Source organism: Anomaloglossus baeobatrachus, chromosome 1 (assembly GCF_048569485.1).
Source record: "Anomaloglossus baeobatrachus isolate aAnoBae1 chromosome 1, aAnoBae1.hap1, whole genome shotgun sequence".
Lineage (NCBI taxonomy): Eukaryota > Metazoa > Chordata > Amphibia > Anura > Aromobatidae > Anomaloglossus > Anomaloglossus baeobatrachus.
The window spans coordinates 402,441,039-402,461,049 of NC_134353.1; the positions used below are offsets into that span (position 1 = coordinate 402,441,039).

General features: G+C 41.6%; 1 protein-coding gene across 1 annotated transcript in view; it reads left to right on the plus strand.

Annotated features, from left to right (window-relative positions):
* The window catches only part of LINGO3 (leucine rich repeat and Ig domain containing 3), a 133,503-nt gene extending 114,917 nt beyond the window's left edge, over nucleotides 1-18,586 (plus strand). The window contains exon 2 of the mRNA XM_075352581.1: nucleotides 11,164-18,586. Within this exon, the coding sequence (XP_075208696.1) occupies nucleotides 11,196-13,013 (1,818 nt within the window). The 5' untranslated portion in view covers nucleotides 11,164-11,195 and the 3' untranslated portion in view covers nucleotides 13,014-18,586. The remainder of the gene's footprint in view (nucleotides 1-11,163) is intronic.
* The last annotated feature ends 1,425 nt before the right edge of the window (nucleotides 18,587-20,011 follow it).

The following is a 20,011-nucleotide window of genomic DNA, read 5'->3' on the forward strand; positions in this document are numbered from 1 at the left end:
CCCTGGGTGATTTTCTGGTTTTTCGTTTTTGTTTTTTCTTCCCTTTCTTCTAAGAGCCATAACTTTTTATTTTTCCATCGTTATAGCCATATAAGGGCTGGATTTTTGTGGGACGAGATGTACTTTTCAACTACACCATTCATTCTGCCCTATATTTTACTGGAAAACAGGAAAAAAACAAGTGTGGTGAAATTGCAAAAAAAAAGTGCAAATGCACAATTGTGTAAAGAGGGTTTATATTTACCGTGTTCACTATTTTGAAAAACCTGACCTGGCAGTATGATTCCCCAGCTCAGCACAAGTCCGTAGATACCAAACATGTAGAGTTTTACTTTGATCTAAGTGGTGAAAAAGAAATAAGAAGTTTGTAAAAAAAAGAATAGCGCTTTTGCTGCCATTTTCCGAGACCGTTAGCATTCTCATTTTCCAGTATCTGGGGCTCAGTGATGGCTTATTTTTTGTATCTTTCTTGAGCTGTAATTTTAAATTATACAATTTTTGGGAAGATGTGATGTTTTGATTACCTGTTATTGCATTTTCATTCGATGTTATGGAGACCAAAAAAAACGTAATACTGGGGCATTTTGATTTTTTTTTCTCCCTACGTCACGTACCGATCAAATTAATTTATTTTATATTTTGCTAAATCGGGCATTTTTGAACTTGGCGATACCAAATATGTGAACTGTTTTGTTTTAATATTGTTTTATTTTCAATAGAGTAAAAGGAAGTGATTTGAGCCTTTAGGGTTTTTTTATCTTTTCATAATCTTTAAAACTTTATTTTACATTTTTTTTATTGATTTTACTAGTCCCCCTAAGGGGACTTTATGACTCCACACTCCGATCAATTCTTCAGCATCGCCCTGATTAGCAGAAATGCTGTGTTACTGTGAGTGCTCTCACTCTGCCGGCATTCACAGGAAACACGTTATGGCAGTGACAGGGGTCATCTGACCACATGCTGCCATGGCAACTCATTGGCACTCCCCAATAGCGGCGTGCAACAGCGTGATCCAAGCTGGAGCACGTTAGATCACAGTTTGACAGTGTGATCTAAGGGTAACACTTAGATCAAGAGATCCACCTGAGCCTGTTAGCTGCAAATTGGATCAGCAGACATGAGTGGGTAATAATGCGGGCTCGCCACAGGAGCCTGCATTAAAGGGACAGACTTGGCCAAGGAAGTACAAGTATGTCTTTGCTCGTGAAGGGGTTAAAATATATATAATCAAATCCTAAATCCTAAAATTGCATATTGACTCAAGCCTATGTTGCATAAAACTGGATACCTAAACATTTGAGTGACTTGTACCCTTCCAACTATTAACATTCACCTAAATTATACATAAAAAGTACATCACACAGTATTACGAAAATTCACAAACCTGCATGAAATTCAGGGTATTCAGACAGGGAAGTGTGCCTCCCCTGTGCCAGCAGCCGGCGCTGCTCGGGTCCGAGCCTCCTGGGGTGGTGGCTCGAGGGTCTCCGGACTCGGGGGTCTCGCGGACACGCCGAATAAATGGGGGGACGTAGATGTACGGGCTAGACCGTAATAAGTTTGTGACGCCACCCACGGTGTGTGGTGAGGTGGGACACCACCGCTGCTGTTATGGGGCACCCGGGGGAGATGTTGTGCGGCAAGTTGTTAACTCTTCTGTGGGTAGGGATGGTGGCCCCGGGACCCGGTGGCTCGGTGCAGGGGATGGCGACCGCAGAGAGTGCTGGTATACGCACTGTTAGTAAAACACACAAGTCTCTGGTAAACCAAGGTGATGGTGGCCGGTGCCGTGGCCGGTTGCGTTCAGGTCCCCCACCCGGTTGGTGGTCTCTATCCTTTTCCTGCACTGCTTTGTGTAAGGTGGACTTTCCTAGTGTGAACTCAGGAGTCTGCTCCCGGCTGGATGTGGCCTAAGGAGCCGTGCTCGCAGATGCTGGCCTGTGGGATCTATGGGCCCTGGCAGTGACCTCCTATCCCGAATCGATGGGCTGTTGTCTTCTATGAGGGACTTTAGGTGGGACAGGACCTCTAGTCCTGGCCTTAATCGGTTAATTAACCAGCTCCAGTTGGTTCTGGTCCTGGCTTCAGGGTCCGAGAACCCCCCTTTGTTCTACGGTTCCCCGTGTCGGTACTGGCGGGCTACAACCCTGTCCCGGTCCACCTCGGTTCTGCCGAGCCGTCTTCCCGTCTCCTGCTGACGGAGACCACCGTCAGCCTCCTAGCCAGTGACATCAGGGCTCCTACCCTGATACCGTTCAACTTGTACTCTCCTGCTGGAGCTACACTTAGCTCCAGCCCACACTCCTCTCCAATTTGAACTCAAAGCTTATCTGACTCAGACTGCTTGTTTTTCCGCCCCGGGCTGCCTAGACCCCTAGGTGGGCATGTTCCAACCGCCTGGTCACGCCCACTGGTGTGTCTATCTTTCCCTAAGGGAGGGTGACTAGGTTTTCTGGTTGGCTGTGTGTTTCCTAGTGAGGGAAGGTGTTATGCAGGGGCCTAACTGTGACTACCTGGTTTTGCCAGGGCGTCACACTAGCTTACAGCAATGCGTTCACAGCTCTACTTATTCTCATCTACAGAGCTAGGACATTGTGATAAGCATAAAATTGTGTCCAGGATTCGACCTTGTATATATTACCTTGTGGTATTTATATGACTTGATAAATATTTGATAGTTATTAACCCTTTCAATCAAAAAAATGTATTTACAACCTGAGAAGGGATCCTCAGTGTGTTGGGAGCTACGGAACTGAGCTTCATCCACAGGCGGTAGACACCAGCTATATTATATAGCCATTATTTGTATCTGACATAGGCAGCTAGTGCCAAGTTTCAGCTGCGGCCGGTAGCCATTTAAATGCCACTGTCATTCTCTCATGGTGGAAGTTAAAAAGAATGCGCTGATTACATTTTCAACCTCTGGATCATTCTCCTCTCAGTCCTCCTGTGAAGCTAACCTGAAAGGAAAGTGATTTGAAGTTTTATGGGGGGGGTGTTTAATTTTTTTTAAAATTTTATTCTTTATTCTTTCCTCATTTTTAGCTTCCCTAGGGGACTTAGATCTGCTATGCTTTGATCACTTACACTATATATTGCAACACCAAAGTATTGCAGGATATAGTGAAAATCTCCATCTCCAAATTCTCCTTAACATATAGTATGTAAATGGACTGTTAATACCTACAGGCCAGACATACAGTAGGTCACACAAACAAAAAAGATATATATATATATATACAGTTAGGTCCAGAATATTTGGACAGTGACACAATTTTCGCGAGTTGGGCTCTGCATGCCACCACATTGGATTTGAAATGAAACCTCTACAACAGAATTCAAGTGCAGATTGTAACGTTTAATTTGAAGGTTTGAACAAAAATATCTGATAGAAATTGTAGGAATTGTACACATTTCTTTACAAACACTCCACATTTTAGGAGGTCAAAAGTAATTGGACAAATAAACCAAACCCAAACAAAATATTTTTATTTTCAATATTTTGTTGCGAATCCTTTGGAGGCAATCACTGCCTTAAGTCTGGAACCCATGCACATCACCAAACGCTGGGTTTCCTCCTTCTTAATGCTTTGCCAGGCCTTTACAGCCGCAGCCTTCAGGTCTTGCTTGTTTGTGGGTCTTTCCGTCTTAAGTCTGGATTTGAGCAAGTGAAATGCATGCTCAATTGGGTTAAGATCTGGTGATTGACTTGGCCATTGCAGAATGTTCCACTTTTTTGCACTCATGAACTCCTGGGTAGCTTTGGCTGTATGCTTGGGGTCATTGTCCATCTGTACTATGAAGTGCTGTCCGATCAACTTTGCGGCATTTGGCTGAATCTGGGCTGAAAGTATATCCCGGTACACTTCAGAATTCATCCGGCTACTCTTGTCTGCTGTTATGTCATCAATAAACACAAGTGACCCAGTGCCATTGAAAGCCATGCATGCCCATGCCATCACGTTGCCTCCACCATGTTTTACAGAGGATGTGGTGTGCCTTGGATCATGTGCCGTTCCCTTTCTTCTCCAAACTTTTTTCTTCCCATCATTCTGGTACAGGTTGATTTTTGTCTCATCTGACCATAGAATACTTTTCCAGAACTGATCTGGCTTCATGAGGTGTTTTTCAGCAAATTTAACTCTGGCCTGTCTATTTTTGGAATTGATGAATGGTTTGCATCTAGATGTGAACCCTTTGTATTTACTTTCATGGAGTCTTCTCTTTACTGTTGACTTAGAGACAGATACACCTACTTCACTGAGAGTGTTCTGGACTTCAGTTGATGTTGTGAACGGGTTCTTCTTCACCAAAGAAAGTATGCGGCGATCATCCACCACTGTTGTCATCCGTGGACGCCCAGGCCTTTTTGAGTTCCCAAGCTCACCAGTCAATTCCTTTTTTCTCAGAATGTACCCGACTGTTGATTTTGCTACTCCAAGCATGTCTGCTATCTCTCTGATGGATTTTTTCTTTTTTTTCAGCCTCAGGATGTTCTGCTTCACCTCAATTGAGAGTTCCTTAGACCGCATGTTGTCTGGTCACAGCAACAGCTTCCAAATGCAAAACCACACACCTGTAATCAACCCCAGACCTTTTAACTACTTCATTGATTACAGGTTAACGAGGGCGACGCCTTCAGAGTTAATTGCAGCCCTTAGAGTCCCTTGTCCAATTACTTTTGGTCTCTTGAAAAAGAGGAGGCTATGCATTACAGAGCTATGATTCCTAAACCCTTTCTCCGATTTGGATGTGAAAACTCTCATATTGCAGCTGGGAGTGTGCACTTTCAGACCATATTATATATATAATTGTATTTCTGAACATGTTTTTGTAAACAGCTAAAATAACAAAACTTGTGTCACTGTCCAAATATTTCTGGACCTAACTGTATATATATATATATATATCAGGTCACCCAATGCCAGATAATCCATGATTAGGATGCGGTGCACAGAAAACTCTGAACTGACTTTCAGGCAATTGTCACGATGTTACTTCAGGATAGCAAAGGACAGGGGGCTCCTATTCTGTCCCTTACACTAGTGGACCCTAGCTTATCCCTCATCTCCTGATTACTCCTAAAGGTGGAGACGCCGGAGTCCCGTGCCTTTCTATACTCCTGAGAAATACTACTGTAATACCCCCCTTCGACAGGAAGGGACAGGGCAGGAGTGAAATGACAAACAGATAAGGACAGACTAGGGAAAACCAAACCTCTGACACACTGCACACACACAGGAATAGACAAAGACAGACTCAGTAGAAAAGACAAGGAGGGTAGCAACAAAAAGGTAACAAGGGTAAACTTCACAACCGCACACTGCTCAGGTATCACACTAGATAGTTTGGATCACCACACCTCCCCAGACAAACTAAGATAAACCATAGCTGACATTAATAGAAGTGTGCAGTCAGCATATATAGGAGGATAGCAGATGTGATTGGCTCTCCCACAACATGTGATCAAAGATAACTGACAAGCAGACCAGCAAAGATTAAAGGGTACTTTACACGCTGCAATATCGCTAACGATTTATCGTCGGGGTCACGGTCTTTATGACGCACATCCGGCGTCGTTAGCGGCATCGCAGCATGTAACACGTACGAGCGACCTTAAACGCTCGCAAAAGAGACAAAAATCGTTGGTTTTGGAGAGGTCGTCCAAACACCAAAAATCGTTGTCTCATACGTAGCGATGTTGTTCATCGGTCCTGCGGCACCACACATCGCTATGTGTGACACCGCAGGATCGACGAACATCTCCTTACCTGCCTCCACCAGCAATGCGGAAGGAAGGAGGTGGGCGGGATGTTACGTCCCGCTCATCTACGCCCCTCCGCTTCTATTGGCCGGCCGCTTAGTGACGCCGCAGTGACGTCACTATGATGCCGAACGCACCTCCCCCTTGAGGGAGGGATTGTTCGGCGGTCACAGCAACGTCACTGAACAGGTATGTGCATGTGCCGCTGCCGTAGCGATAATGTTCGCTACGGCAGTGATCACCACATATCGCTGGAACGAGGTGCTATCGCGCTTGACATCGCTAGCAATCGCTAGCGATGTTGCAGCGTGTAAAGTCCCCCTTACTCTTGCTAGCATGCCTATGAACTACCAATTTGTTGGTTGATGCCCGAGTCAGCCTGCACTGATTGCAAAAACCAAAGGAATTATCAGATGGAGTTTCAAAATCTGTAATCTGAACAGAACCCGACGCTGCCATCACAGTCGGTGAAGTTTGTGAAAATCTCTGTATAACAGCAATAGAAGACAAAGTGCAGCTTCCACAGAATACAAAAAGACACATTTATTTATTATGTAAAAAAAAATGGATCTACAAATTTTACTGTATTTGTTTGTATTGATACTTTAATTACTTTGCAGAGGTCATTTTGCTTGCATTATCAATGTGTGTCTTTGTAATTCTTCGGTCATTTATAATACAAGGTATACTATTGATCAATGCCTGTCATGGTCATCCCTCTACTTTTGGAGACTACTTTCAAAAACAGGTAGGCACCCCCAGCACTACGGTGCTTGAATCACTGGATGGACTCCACAAGAATAGACATAGAAAGAGGATCGGCACTCGTAGAATTTTTTCTGTTTCTTTTGCTTTATTTCAAGCCATCAAAATTGTGAAAAAAATGTACAGTAATGTACAATTGTGACTCAATTGAGTTTGAGAAAGGTCAATTTTGTTTATGACCAAAACACGTCACTATTGTACATCACTGTACATTTTTTTCACAATTTTGATGACTTGAAATAAAGCGAAAGAAACAAAAAAAAATCTACGAGTGCCGATCCTCTTTCTATGATTACTTTTAGAGACTAGTGATGGATTCAGAGTTGGGATCCCTCATTTCCATCTGGGACTTTACATTAAAATGTGGTTTTATTTCTCAGTGCATCATGAGTTAATGTCAGTTTTGTTGGCCAGCATTTCCTAGCTGAGTGTTTCAGCTGCAGCTGCTTTGTAGCCATACCCCTTCAGGTTTAAGTAGAGGTTTTTCCCAGCAATCCTTGCTGAAGATACAAATCCGTTTGTTCTCTGGCTGCCTTAGTGGAAGGTCGTGTGTAGGAGCATTCCAGAAGCTGGACTTTATCCTTTTTTTGTTGCTGTTTTCCACTGTCTCACCTTTCCTTGTGTATTATTAGTGCAGTGATGGGGCTAGCGCCTCCCACCTGCCAATGCACTAGCCAGGGCATTTACAGGGTTCTCTCAGGGTCTCATGTTCCTGCTTAGCAACAGTTGAAGAGATTGTATAGAGCCTGGCTAGGAGAGTAGGATCAGTTACAGGTGAGGATAGGAGGTGTCCCCTCTCAGTAGAGCTAGGGCCCACCATTGTTATTGAGTCCCCATTGTTCCCTCATACTTGTATTGTTTGTTGCATTTTTGTTGTGCGTCAGGCTTCCCGTTGGTATGAACACACGTGCCATGCTTCTCATACCTGGCAGCATGACAATGCCATACTAGTTAATTACTTTATCCTTTCGATTAATTGATAATTGTTAGAGATGAACGAACCTGAGGTTCGGTGTTCATGCCAAACACAAACTTTACAAAAAAACAGAGTTTGGGTGTGAAGTTTGGGTGCTTTACATATGCAAACCACTCACGCGAGCATCGATAGGCTCAGGTACGCTTAGTACTCAGCACAGTGCGAGCCACTTGTAATGTTTGAGTGGCTTGCACTGAAGGTAACAACAGCGTGATTGAATGTAGTGTGTATCAAACTAAAAAAATGCAGCAACCATGCCGCCTACCCCCGGAAGTGATCTGTTTATGACTGGCTGCATGTGGGCAAGGATCGGAACTATCAAATTGGTGACTTTCATTGGGGTCCCAAACCAAACTTTATATCTAAAGTCCGGATGAGCCCTCCGAACCAAACTTTCATGGATCCGCTCATCTCTAGTAATGGCTTTAAATCTGTGTTGTATGCAATTTCCTGTGAAGTTGTAGATCGTGTCATGATTAAGAGCATGTCAATTGCTCGAAATGTGTAGACAGGTGTCTCTCCTTCTTTCCATATGTTTTTTTCAGATTGTTATCCTCATTTTAATCATGGAAATTAAAGCTTGTTTTAACTTATCAAGATTATGCAGATGCTGAACTTTTTCTCCTATTATATACTGTAGTAGACATCACTGAAAATCTGCCTCTAGAGATTATTTTAAATTAAAGGGCACGTTATCAGTGTGAGACATGCAATGACTGACAGTCTGCTCTCTTTACATGTTTCACACTGGTACATCCCCTTTAATTTAAAATAATCTCTGAAGACAGAATCTCAGGGAGATCAGTGTCTGGCCCATAAATCTTAAAAGCTCATTTACTGTACATATCAGAAAAATGTGGATTTTTCAGGAATAAGACAGATCACAGATATTGTGGTGTCATTTTATTCAGCTTTCTATGACTTACAAGTCCATACTGGCAATTTAGGAGGGTAGATCCTACTGACAGATTCCCTTTAAGTGAGTAACCTATCATTACAGTATATAGTATTAAAGCATGACCGATATTGTAGATAATCTGCACAGCTTCGTTAGCAAACTGCAATGATATCATACAACTTAATATGATATAATGAAAAATATGTAGAACCACATCCCGCTAATATTACAATGAGCAAATAAACCGCATTCTGGCAAACCTCACAGTGGCTGGCATAACACTTCCATTCAGGTCAAGTGGCCTCCATCCCCCTAAAATCCATTTGTGCATCATGATATTGCACACTCTAATGCATAATAAATCCTGCTGTGCTCTGTAGGATTTAGTTACGTGCAATTCTGGAAGCCAAATTCATGAAGCAAATAAACTGCCATTTTCTAATCCTTGACTAAAATACACACAGATCGGAATACATTATCTTGCCAGCAGCAGCAAGGAATGCAATAATTTACAGCGACATTATAATTAATATTCAAGATCAAGACGTCACATGTGCATGAAGTGATTTTGTGTAGTACATGTAATCTCTGATTATTCTGTAACTATATTCCAACTAATCTGATTGAGTTCTGTGCTGGAACGATTTCGTTTTCTCCATAAAATGTATCATTATGGTTTTTTTATCTAGTTATTTTTTTATTTTTTTTTAATCAGGACAATAACTTAACTTTTGGGATGTACTAGTGTGACAATGTCTTCAATAAGCTCCTCTTTGGTTTGCAGCATTCTATGGCTACTATCAATCATATAATGGGAATGTGGCCATTTCTACCTTTTAGTCATTTCTTAATATATAAAAGAAAATGTACTATGTAACACTTTCTGAGCACCAGGGTCTTCATGAGTCAAAGATTGAGCAGATTAAATGACACCAAACACAAATCTTCAGGGTTTTAGAGACACTCAGACAGCAGCCTGGTGAAGGTGCTCCTGCAGATTATATCTCTCAGATTTATATGTAACATAATAATGCAGATTTTCAGACATTAGACAGGATTAGAGAAAGCAGCAGATGTCACTTTCTTTAGTTGGAAAATTCCAGGTTTTTCTCTCTTGCGAAGAGAATTAACCCTTCCACTTGTTAGCCAAGTTGGTTTATAAAAATGATATAATGGAAATGATGCAAGCACTAAATACATAGCAGCCCTACTATTATATAAAGGTGATCGCATCTGCCTAGCAGTTAGTGCATTCATGCTGCCATCAGAGCTAAAGGGGGCTTTACACGCAGCGACATCGCTAACGAGATGTCGTTGGGGTCACGGAATTTGTGACGCACATCCGGCCTCGTTAGCGATGTCGCTGCATGTAAAGCAGCCTTAAGACTCAGGGTGCATAACTATATTACAAAAGCCAAAAAGGTGAATGGCTGCAGGCTTTACAAAATTCAAAAATCAATATTTAAAGGGGTCTTTCACTTTTTGTAGTAGGATAGCTGCTTATATATTTAAATAATAAAGTAAGCTTTATTTATCTAGTATATCACCCTCCACTCCAGCTTAACCACTCTGGTGGTCCCTGCCAGTTCTACAGAAATTCAGAATATCCATTGTTCACGTGAGCATTTAACCGCTGAAGTCAGTGATTGGCAGCAGTGGTCAAGTGAATGATTGACATGAGCTCACCACAGCAGGAATATTGAGGCCATTGGTGCTGGAGCAGAGTGGGATTTCACAGGTAATAATAAATCTAATATTTTAAAGGGAATCTGGTGATATGTTTTTGCTTCCCCATCTGAGAGCAGGATGCTGTGGGGGCAGAGACCCTAATTCCAGCGATGTATACAGTAACTTATTTTGTTTTGATAGTAATCTGTTTTATCTGCTGTAAATTTACCAGTTCTCTGAATGGTGAGCTCTGCATAATCCAGCCCACACTACTGATTGGCAGAATTCTGTGAATACTGTGCATATAAAGTCCGTAAATGGCGTGCACACAGATGGGATGCTGAGGTGCAAGTAGATAGGTCAAAAAGACCGGGTCCAAGTAATAGAGAATCACAGCACACTCAAAATTAGATGCAAAATGTATTTGTGATTTTTCTAGAAAAATTGTGAAGAAAAACAACTGTCTCTGAAGTTTCGGCCTTATGGGCCTTGATCACAAGGTCGCTGTCACAAGTCATCCTTAAGTAAGGATTTTGAGTGTGACGTATATGGAATGCTGACCTTCCTATTGTAGGAATTCTGTCAGGGGAGTAGACATATAAATTAATATATCCTGTATGCTGATGATGATGCAAAGCACTCCCGTGCCTATCCTGGCTTCATTTATATGCCTACTCCCCTGACACTACTATAGGAACGTCAGTATTCTGTATATGTCACACTCAAAATCCTTACCTAATACTGTGCATAGGCAAAAAGCTGTCAATCAGTGGTGGGGGCAGGGTTATACAAAGCTCATAAATCTGAAGGACTAACTGATAGCACATTTACTAATTCCCTAGTGATAATCTGCTGGTAACAAAGTGCTTTTAACAAAACTACCCATTGCTGATCAGTACCTGATACATTGCTGGAATTATGTTTTTTAACCCTAAACAATGCTGCTCTCAGATTACGTAGCCATAACCTGCTGACAGATTCCCTTTAACACATTTACAGCTGTGACAATAAAGGTGTATTCTGGATTTTTTAAAAACTATTGTAATTAATTGTCAATCTAATACTTCTATTTCTGTTTCTAATTTTTAGGTGCCTGACAAAATGGTAGTTCCGCAGGTAATATGATGCCTAGTAAAATGGCATCATGTTGGCCTTCTGTCTTAGTTTTCCACCTTCTGCTGCTGTATTCAGAAAGAAAGGCTTTGGGATGCCCTGCTCGTTGTGATTGTGCACCTCAGATCCGGTCAGTCATCTGTCACCGCAAACGCCTAACTGCTATCCCAGAAGGGATTCCATCTGAAACAAAACTCCTAGACCTCAGCAAAAATCGCATACGCTGCCTGAATCCTGGTGAGCTGTCCTCCTACCCACAGCTTGAAGAGGTAGATCTAAGTGAAAATATTATTTCAGTAATAGAGCCAGGAGCTTTTGCCAACCTCTTTTATCTTCAAACCCTTCGACTGAAAGGTAATCAACTGAAACTTATTCCAACTGGAGTGTTTAGCAGACTGAGCAACCTAACATTACTGGATATCAGTGAAAATAAAATTGTCATCCTCTTAGACTTTATGTTTCAAGACCTTCGTAATTTAAAAATCCTTGAAGTTGGAGACAACGAATTATTGTATATTTCACAGAAAGCCTTTTCTGGATTGGTAGGTCTAGAACAATTGACAATTGAGAAATGCAATCTAACCACTATATCTCCTGACTCACTTTACTATTTGCAAGGCCTTGAGATACTAAAACTCCAACACCTGGGCATCAGTTCATTGGAGGAACAGAATTTTCAGAAGCTTTACAACCTCAAAAAGCTAGAGATTGATTGCTGGCCTTTTTTAGAAGAAGTCTGTCCAACTGCTTTCCAAGGACTAAATCTTACTTCCATTTCCATCACCTATACCAATCTCACCTCAGTGCCAGCAGCTGCTCTTAGGAGTCTTACATACCTAGAATACCTAAATCTTTCCTACAATCCAATTCGAGTCATTCAGCGAGGCTCCTTCAGAGACCTTGTCAGGCTAAGGGAACTCCATGTGGTTGGGGCTTCCCTAACTATTGTGGAATCCCAATCATTCCATGGCTTGAGACAGATTCGTCTGCTGAATGTCTCCAATAATTTACTTTCAACTCTAGAAGAGAACGCTTTCCAGTCTGTCAATACTCTAGAGACACTGAGAGTGGATGCCAATCCTCTAGTCTGTGACTGTCGTTTGTTATGGATTTTGCAAAGAAGGAAAACCCTTAATTTTGATGGTCACCAGCCCATATGTGCTTCCCCTGCTGAAATCCAAGGCAATGCATTATGTGACTTCCCAGATTCAATACTTTTTGAATACTTCACATGCCAAAAACCCAAGATAAGGGACAGGAAGCTCCAGCATATCATAGCTCATGAAGGACAGCCTGTTTCATTTCACTGCCGGGCTGATGGAGAACCTGTTCCACTCATTGTCTGGGTTTCACCACAGAGAAGGATGATCACTAGTAGGAGTGTAGGACGATCTACTGTGCTGCCAGAGGGCACACTTGAAATAAGATATGCTCAGGTTCAAGACAGTGGTACATATATATGTATTGCCACAAATGCAGGAGGAAATGACACTTACTTTGCTACACTGACTGTAAAAGGTGATAACTCACCATATGCTAACCGAACACTGTATCTTGCAGAATACAACGATACCTACCACAATGACACCCACGTTTTCTTAAAGTTTACCTTGGATCTAAAAACAATCTTAGTATCAACAGCCATGGGCTGCATTACCTTTTTGGGAGTGGTTCTATTCTGTTTTCTTCTACTATTTGTATGGAGCAGAGGAAGAGGACAACATAAAAATAACTTCTCAGTTGAGTACTCCTTCCGTAAGGTTGATGGGCCTGCTTCTGCTGCGGGTCAAGGTGGAGCTCGAAAGTTTAATATGAAAATGATATGAAAAAAAAACTAATGAGTTACTGTATATTTAATGGATTGGACACTGTGATATTATGCTCATTACATGTAGTGAGTTCAACGCAGTGCCTCCTTAATGGACTTAGATAGTGTTTTCACCTATGCCATCATTTTTCTTCCATTAATATAAACAACAAGGGCTTTTGTTGGCTTTTGCCAAATACATTGCCCTAACCAGCTACACTCAGCTATTTTTGTAAAATATAGCAGGGTTGGTTTGATATCTAAATCTCAGCATTCCAGAAGCTAGTGCCTCTCCCATAAGGTGCGAATAAGTAATGAGCACTGACTTACAATCAATTTAAAAAGACAATATGATGCCAACTTCCGGAAAATGAAAAATGGATTTGAACTAGAAATCTACATTTATTTGAGAAAATATACAATCATGCAGGGTTAACATAACTAGCCTTAAAAATCGGAAACTGGTTTATAAAAAATAACTTCATCCCAGCACATAGAAAATATTAAGGACTATCTAAAAAAAAAATTACAATATCCATGTCACAAATAGAACAGTGATGAACACTATAGGGAGATTTCTCAGGAATTATCAGACATATTGAGCCATCTGAGAACAAATAACATTATTAAAATATTATAATGTTGAATATTTGTTATTTTAACCCCTTAGATTACTCAGACTTCTGGTAATATCCAGTCATTTAGTCCCTTCCACTCACACAAATGTAAGGATCATCATTAGTGACATGAGATACATGCGCAGCCAAACTGCTCCACCCTGTATGGGCATGTTTGGTTACAACCACCTTAGTTCACTTCACGCATGTTTTTGTAAAAAGTGAGGGTAGACTATCAGTCAAAGCGTTGACTCTCAGATAGTGTATAGTGCCAGAAGATGGAGATGACAAGCTGAACACTAGGGAATAGGTAGTCAAAATATGATAGATTCTAAAAATGCACACCTATGCTGTATTCAATTATGTCTACATTGGCTGAAAAGTTCATCTTTGTAGTAAATAAACATAATAAAAATGATGTACGAAAAATATACACAGAATTCTTATTGTTACATCCCTTTTAGGTATCCATATTCCCTATGACAGAAGGGAATAAAACAGCAAGAATGCAGAAGATACATATCTTGCTTATCTTCCATATGCTATAAAAAAAAATGCTACTGCTCAACAATGAAATTGCAACACCAAGAAGGAAAAGTTGTGGAATAATGGAAATATTTTCAAAATATTTATATTTATTTAAATAGGATGTCCATTATTTGGACAACTCCTACTCATTCCCCTTGTTCACCTCCTTAAAAATAAATAAGCCTATACTCACCTCTGGTGCTAGCCCAGTTCCAGTGATGTCTGAAACTGCATTCCCAGGGCCCAGGTGACATTATGACTTGCGATCCCCAAGACCAGTCAGCGCCAGTTTCCTTTTCCCGGCCTTTGTACGTTTGAGCAGGAAGTCAGTGCAGCGCTCACATCCTGCTCAAATGTCTTAAGGTGAGTGAGGTAGTTCAGATGCCAGATGCAGATTGGTCAAGGGGCCCATTGTGTCATAACACAATGACTTGTCCAAGTAGTAGACATCTCCTTTAATATTAAATGTGAGCACCACATGCAGAAATACACATACTTTAACATTTTGGTATGCTATCCATAAAGCTATGAATTGTTGAGGAATGCTCTGCCATGCCGAATGCACTTGTGCACAGAAATTTGCAAGATCTGCTCCTGGCAGCTTCTTTTCAATCGGTCTTGCTTTATGGTTACATTCTGATGGCCACATATCTATTGTAGATGTTTTTGGCAGCAAACAGGAGATAACGCTAATTTCAATGAACTGTTTGTGTTTAGAAATCTTTTTATATCATAGTCAACATTACCATTTACAGAAATTATTCTATGGGATCTGTACAATCAGGTTAACCTTTGGTCTGGCTCCCTACATGCTTCAATCAGCCTTGAGCACATATTTAATACTTTGCAACCGGGAGCAAATCAATTTGTAACCAAATGAATATGTTAGAAATTTTCACAAAAAAATTAATTCACCAGAATTGGATTTAATTCTGCTGAGGGCCTGAAAGGTTTTAAAAGAAAAATTGTACATGCTTGTATTAGGCCCACCCCGACCTCTCCTACAGCTGCCCACGCTTGCTTCATATTTTATTATGATCTAGATCTTGCAAGGCTACCTAGTTTTCATGAAGTCATGTGGGGTGGGGTCAGTGTCCTCAATGATGTGCACTGTATGTTATGTTATGATTTGAGGTCTAGTCAGTGACCAAAAAATATATTTGAACATCAATCTGAAGCAAGTGGAGCCGGCAGCACAGGTGAATATCAGGCCCAAGATAGGTGAGTGTGATCTTTTACTACTAGTTTGACCTCCATTTATCATGCTTTAAGACCTGAAGAGACCTCAGAACATGCTAAATGTCTTATGGGGGCGTACATTTGTGAGATTTGCTCATCTTTATTACTAACCACTGGATAGCCAACAAGACCTGCTGTTTTGGAGATGCATTAGTTATCTAGCTATCACAATTCGACCGTTGCCAAAGTTGATCAAATTATTTTACCTGTCCATTTACAATGGTATTAATGATGTCAGATCCTTCCAAAATCATATGAACCCTTTGACAACTGTCTATGGTGTATAGCCAATTAACATTTTCAGACTAAAGGCCCAGTTTACATGGATTCTCTAACTGTTCAGCGGCTCTATGGCTCCCTATGCAAAAAGCAGTGATGCACTTTTTCTATCATGCCACCCCTGCATTTGCAACAATTTGTGTTACAGCCGCCCTTCTATCAGTCCAGATGTGCTAGCCTTTGCTCTCTGTGCATATTGAGCTGGGTATGTCCATGACCATGGTTCATTGGTTGTCCTTTCTTGAACTATGTTTAGGAAATACCAACCACTCCCAGGACCAGCCTACAAGATTATGTACCAACTTGTCCAATATGCAACATAATTATATGTCCATTTAGTACAGATGAGTGGACCCATGGAAGCTCGGGCTCGGCGGGTTCAGCCCAACTTTAGATAAAGTTCTGTTCTTGACCCGTACTTGACCTGAACCTCATTGGAAGTCACTGATTGGGCAGTTCGACTCTGCGCCCACAAAATGCCAGCCATGAAAACAACACTTCTGGGGGAGGGTAGGCACGTTTTTTCCATCTTTTTTTTCTTCTGCACACCATATCCGATTTTTATGTAAAGTCTGTGTTCGGTACGAACCCTGAACTTTGAAGTTTCAGTTCACTCTTCTCTACCATTTAGTCTAGCAGTGAACAATTATATAAAGCAACACTTGCCATACAGCAGAGAACTTCACGCTACAGTTTAACTATTTATTACTTGTTTCAGAAATTATCTGTTAATCTTTACTGACAATACGACCTGTGTTCAATACTGTGCTAGTTTAGAATGTACTTAATCACTTGTCCTGAACAGCTAAACTGTGAACTCTCAACTAGTGGGCGTAAGGGACAATAATGGCAATAGTCGTGCCTATGTGGCGCCCTGGACTAGCCAGGTCGTCACAGGTAACACACAAACACCCCCACCCCCACTAGACAGTAACATTAGCCAAACACAAAACCCTTGTTGCCTCCCTCCAGGGTCTGATGTCCACACCAGGTGGGGTGGAGCCAAGCGGTTGGCCCCACCCACCGAGGAGTTCACAGGCCTGGAGGCGGGAAAAGCTGACAGTTAGAGTTTGGAGGTGAAAGTGAGAGGAGTCAAGTGAAGGGTGTCTGGGTTTGTGGCCCAGGCACTAACAACAAGGTTGGCAGACGGTGGTGGCCGTCTGCAGGAGTGGTAAAGCAACGCAGAACCGTAGGACCGGGGTCAGGCATTGGCCCGCCGGTACCGACCGGGGAGCGAAGTGAAGCCAGCACACACAGGCAGGGCCATCGGACCCCGACCAGGCTTGAAGCCGCCGACAATAGTCAAATCCAAGTGTGACCGGAACCCCAGGGTTTTCCTAACAGCCAAAGACCCGATAGAAGGCAACCGCCCACATCATGAGGGTATACAGCCACCGCCTAAGGCTAGAGACCCAAGGGCCAGCGCCTGCGGGCAAACGGGCTCCTCTGGCATCCATACACCCGGGAGCGGACTACCGTTGGGGATCCATCGTAGTCAAACAAGTACACAAAGGTGCAGGGAAAGACAGCCGCCATCACCTGTCCGGGGAGAGACACTGCAGCCGGCTGCAGGACCCGTCCGTCCAGCCGTTTGGTTTACTGAGGACTTTGTGCATCTCTTACTGAGTGAGTACACCCGTGCCATCCGGCACCGCGCCGCGCTGTCCCTGCAACCCTGCACCTCAACAACCCTGCCTCCCCGTCACACCACCGGGCCCCGGGACCACCGACCCCTACCCACGGAGGGGGAAAACAACATCCCAGCTGCTCCCCACCATCGCTCCCGGGATCCCCGTCACCAGCAGCGGTGGTGCCCATCTTCACCACAACCCGTGGGTGGCGTCACGGACTAAATCCCCCAAACCAACCACCCCTTTCACTCACGGGCGAGGAGCGCCGCTCGAGTCCCTGGATCCGGCCCACCGCTCGAACCACCGAGCAGCAGCAGCGCCGGACCCGAGCGTTAGCAAGCGAGCACAGCGGCGGCGTCCTCCCCGCCCGCGACACCTACATCCATTTAGCTTGATAATATAAAATATTGCTTTAGACAGGAAGCTTAGGGTATGATTAGGTAGATGTAAAATATCATTTTATTATGTGTAGTTTACCTACACCTTCATTTTAGGTGATTACCTGACAAAAGAAGTGAAATTGTGCATTACGATGAATGACTCATATACAGTTCTTGCACAGGGGCCCTTTTCTGTTTCTGTCCGCCAGTGTGACCTACTGCACCCTTTCAGTGCGCTCGCATTATGTTAGGAGGGTTGCAGGGTTGATATGTATTACTTTAACTGGATAATTCCCACTTTTGGAGACCAGTTGAGAGAATAAATAAGACACCTTTTATAAAGTAAATCTATGTCAACAAGACATAGGAATAGGTAAAACCCCCAAGGCTAATTTGCAGAGAAGAAATGTTTTCAGGGATGAATGGAGTCTATCTCCTTCTTTTTTCTTCACAACACAAAATTGTTAGGGTAAGAATATTTTTGAGCAAAATGTATTCTTTAACAAATCCAGATCTGAACCATCGGCATCCATATACTTATTATCTTCCGAAAACGTCCATTCTCTTTAATGCTTATTTTCTACACCTGTTACTTTTCCAAAAGTGTAAATGGTTAATGCTTGGACTGCATGAATTCTTATATTGTTCTCATGTAAATTCTGTTCTTCTATGAGTAAGAAACTGCACGTGATTAGAAAAGCTATTGAGAAATCTTCATTACATGGATTTTCTACAATTTTTCTGTAACTTTGCCAGTTGCCCAAACCAACCTGTTCCCTGTTTTTATTATTTCGAGGCATATTAAAAAGTGAACCCAGCTTTATGATTGTGTTATAGTCAACTGCTGTAGCTTTTGCTCTCATTTTTATGCTTCTCCTTTCTATTTTCCTGGTTATAAACTTTGGCTACAATTCATCATTTGTGTCTTTTGTGTCACTTTTCTATATAATTTTGTATTTGTTACCTTTTTTTGCACCAAATTCTTCAAAATGGTACATATGGTCCATGACTTTTACACAAGAACAAAAAATATATGAAGCAAAATGTATGAAAATAGCCGGCATACATAAAATCACTCTTGGTGGAGAGGCGGACTAGATGAATTTGATGAATCAGTCTAAAAACATTTGGAAAAACCACACTGACGTAAAAATGTATAGGTTTAAAAAAGGCACAAATCATATAATTAATTTATCACAAATCAAAAAGTCACTAAATGAGAGGCATTCATGCCAAAGAAATCTGGAAAAAATGCAATGATGAAGCGTACTCTATGAAGGGGACTTTTTGCTCTATTTAAATGGTACCTCCTATCTTTTGCCAGAAAAAACTCCAACAGTACTAAAATTGTTTTTTAGCAACAGTAATTAAAAAATACTTCTAAGATAAAAACCAAATGAAGACTAAGAATAATGATGTCCTAAACATATGCCAGGATTTAGCTACTGATTTACTAGGTTTACACAGTGATCTACCTTGCTATTGATAAAACTGTATTCTGTCCAATTGAAAAAATGAAAAACAAGCATACAGTCTGGGATCACATTTATTAAAGTAACAAATTCTTTTCATAATTGTCAATATTTTAGGGAAAAAAATTTGTGATGTTTAAAATGATTTTGAGCAATATACTACCATAAACTAATTAACAATAAATAATGGTAGCACAACCTAAAGAGTTTTTACCACAAGCACAGTTCATTTTAATCAATAAATCTTGGAATAATAATAAATTCCACAATGTAATGTTATATAAAATGTTCCTGAGCTGAGATAATCTTATATATGTGCCCCTGCTATGTGCTGTGTAATGGCTGTGTCTGACTGTACAGGGACATGGTCTGATCATACCACCGCTCCTGTGCTGAGATAATGTTATATACAGTATGTGTCCCTGCTATGTACTGTGTAATGGCCGTGTCTGACCGTACAGGGACATGGTCTGATCATACCACATCTACTGTGCTGAGATAATCATATATATGTGCCCCTGCTATGTACTGTGTAATGGCCATGTCTGACCATACAGGGATGTGGTCTGATCATACCACATTTCCTATGCTGAGATAATCTTATATATGTGGCCATGCTATGTGCTTTGCAATGGCCATGTCTGACCGTAGAGGTCTGATCATACCACATGTCTTTTGCAGGAGAAAAAGTAAAAAAGTGTACAGACTGGACTTCATGAAATCGCAGCTTCTTGTTTCTGGGAACAAAACATTTCCCTTCCTGTTTTTAAGCAATGTTTTACCTTAAAGAAATAATAATTTGAGATCGAATTGCTGTAATGTCTGTATGCTCTTTTGAATCCTCCCCTGCCAAAAAGCTGTAATATGTTCA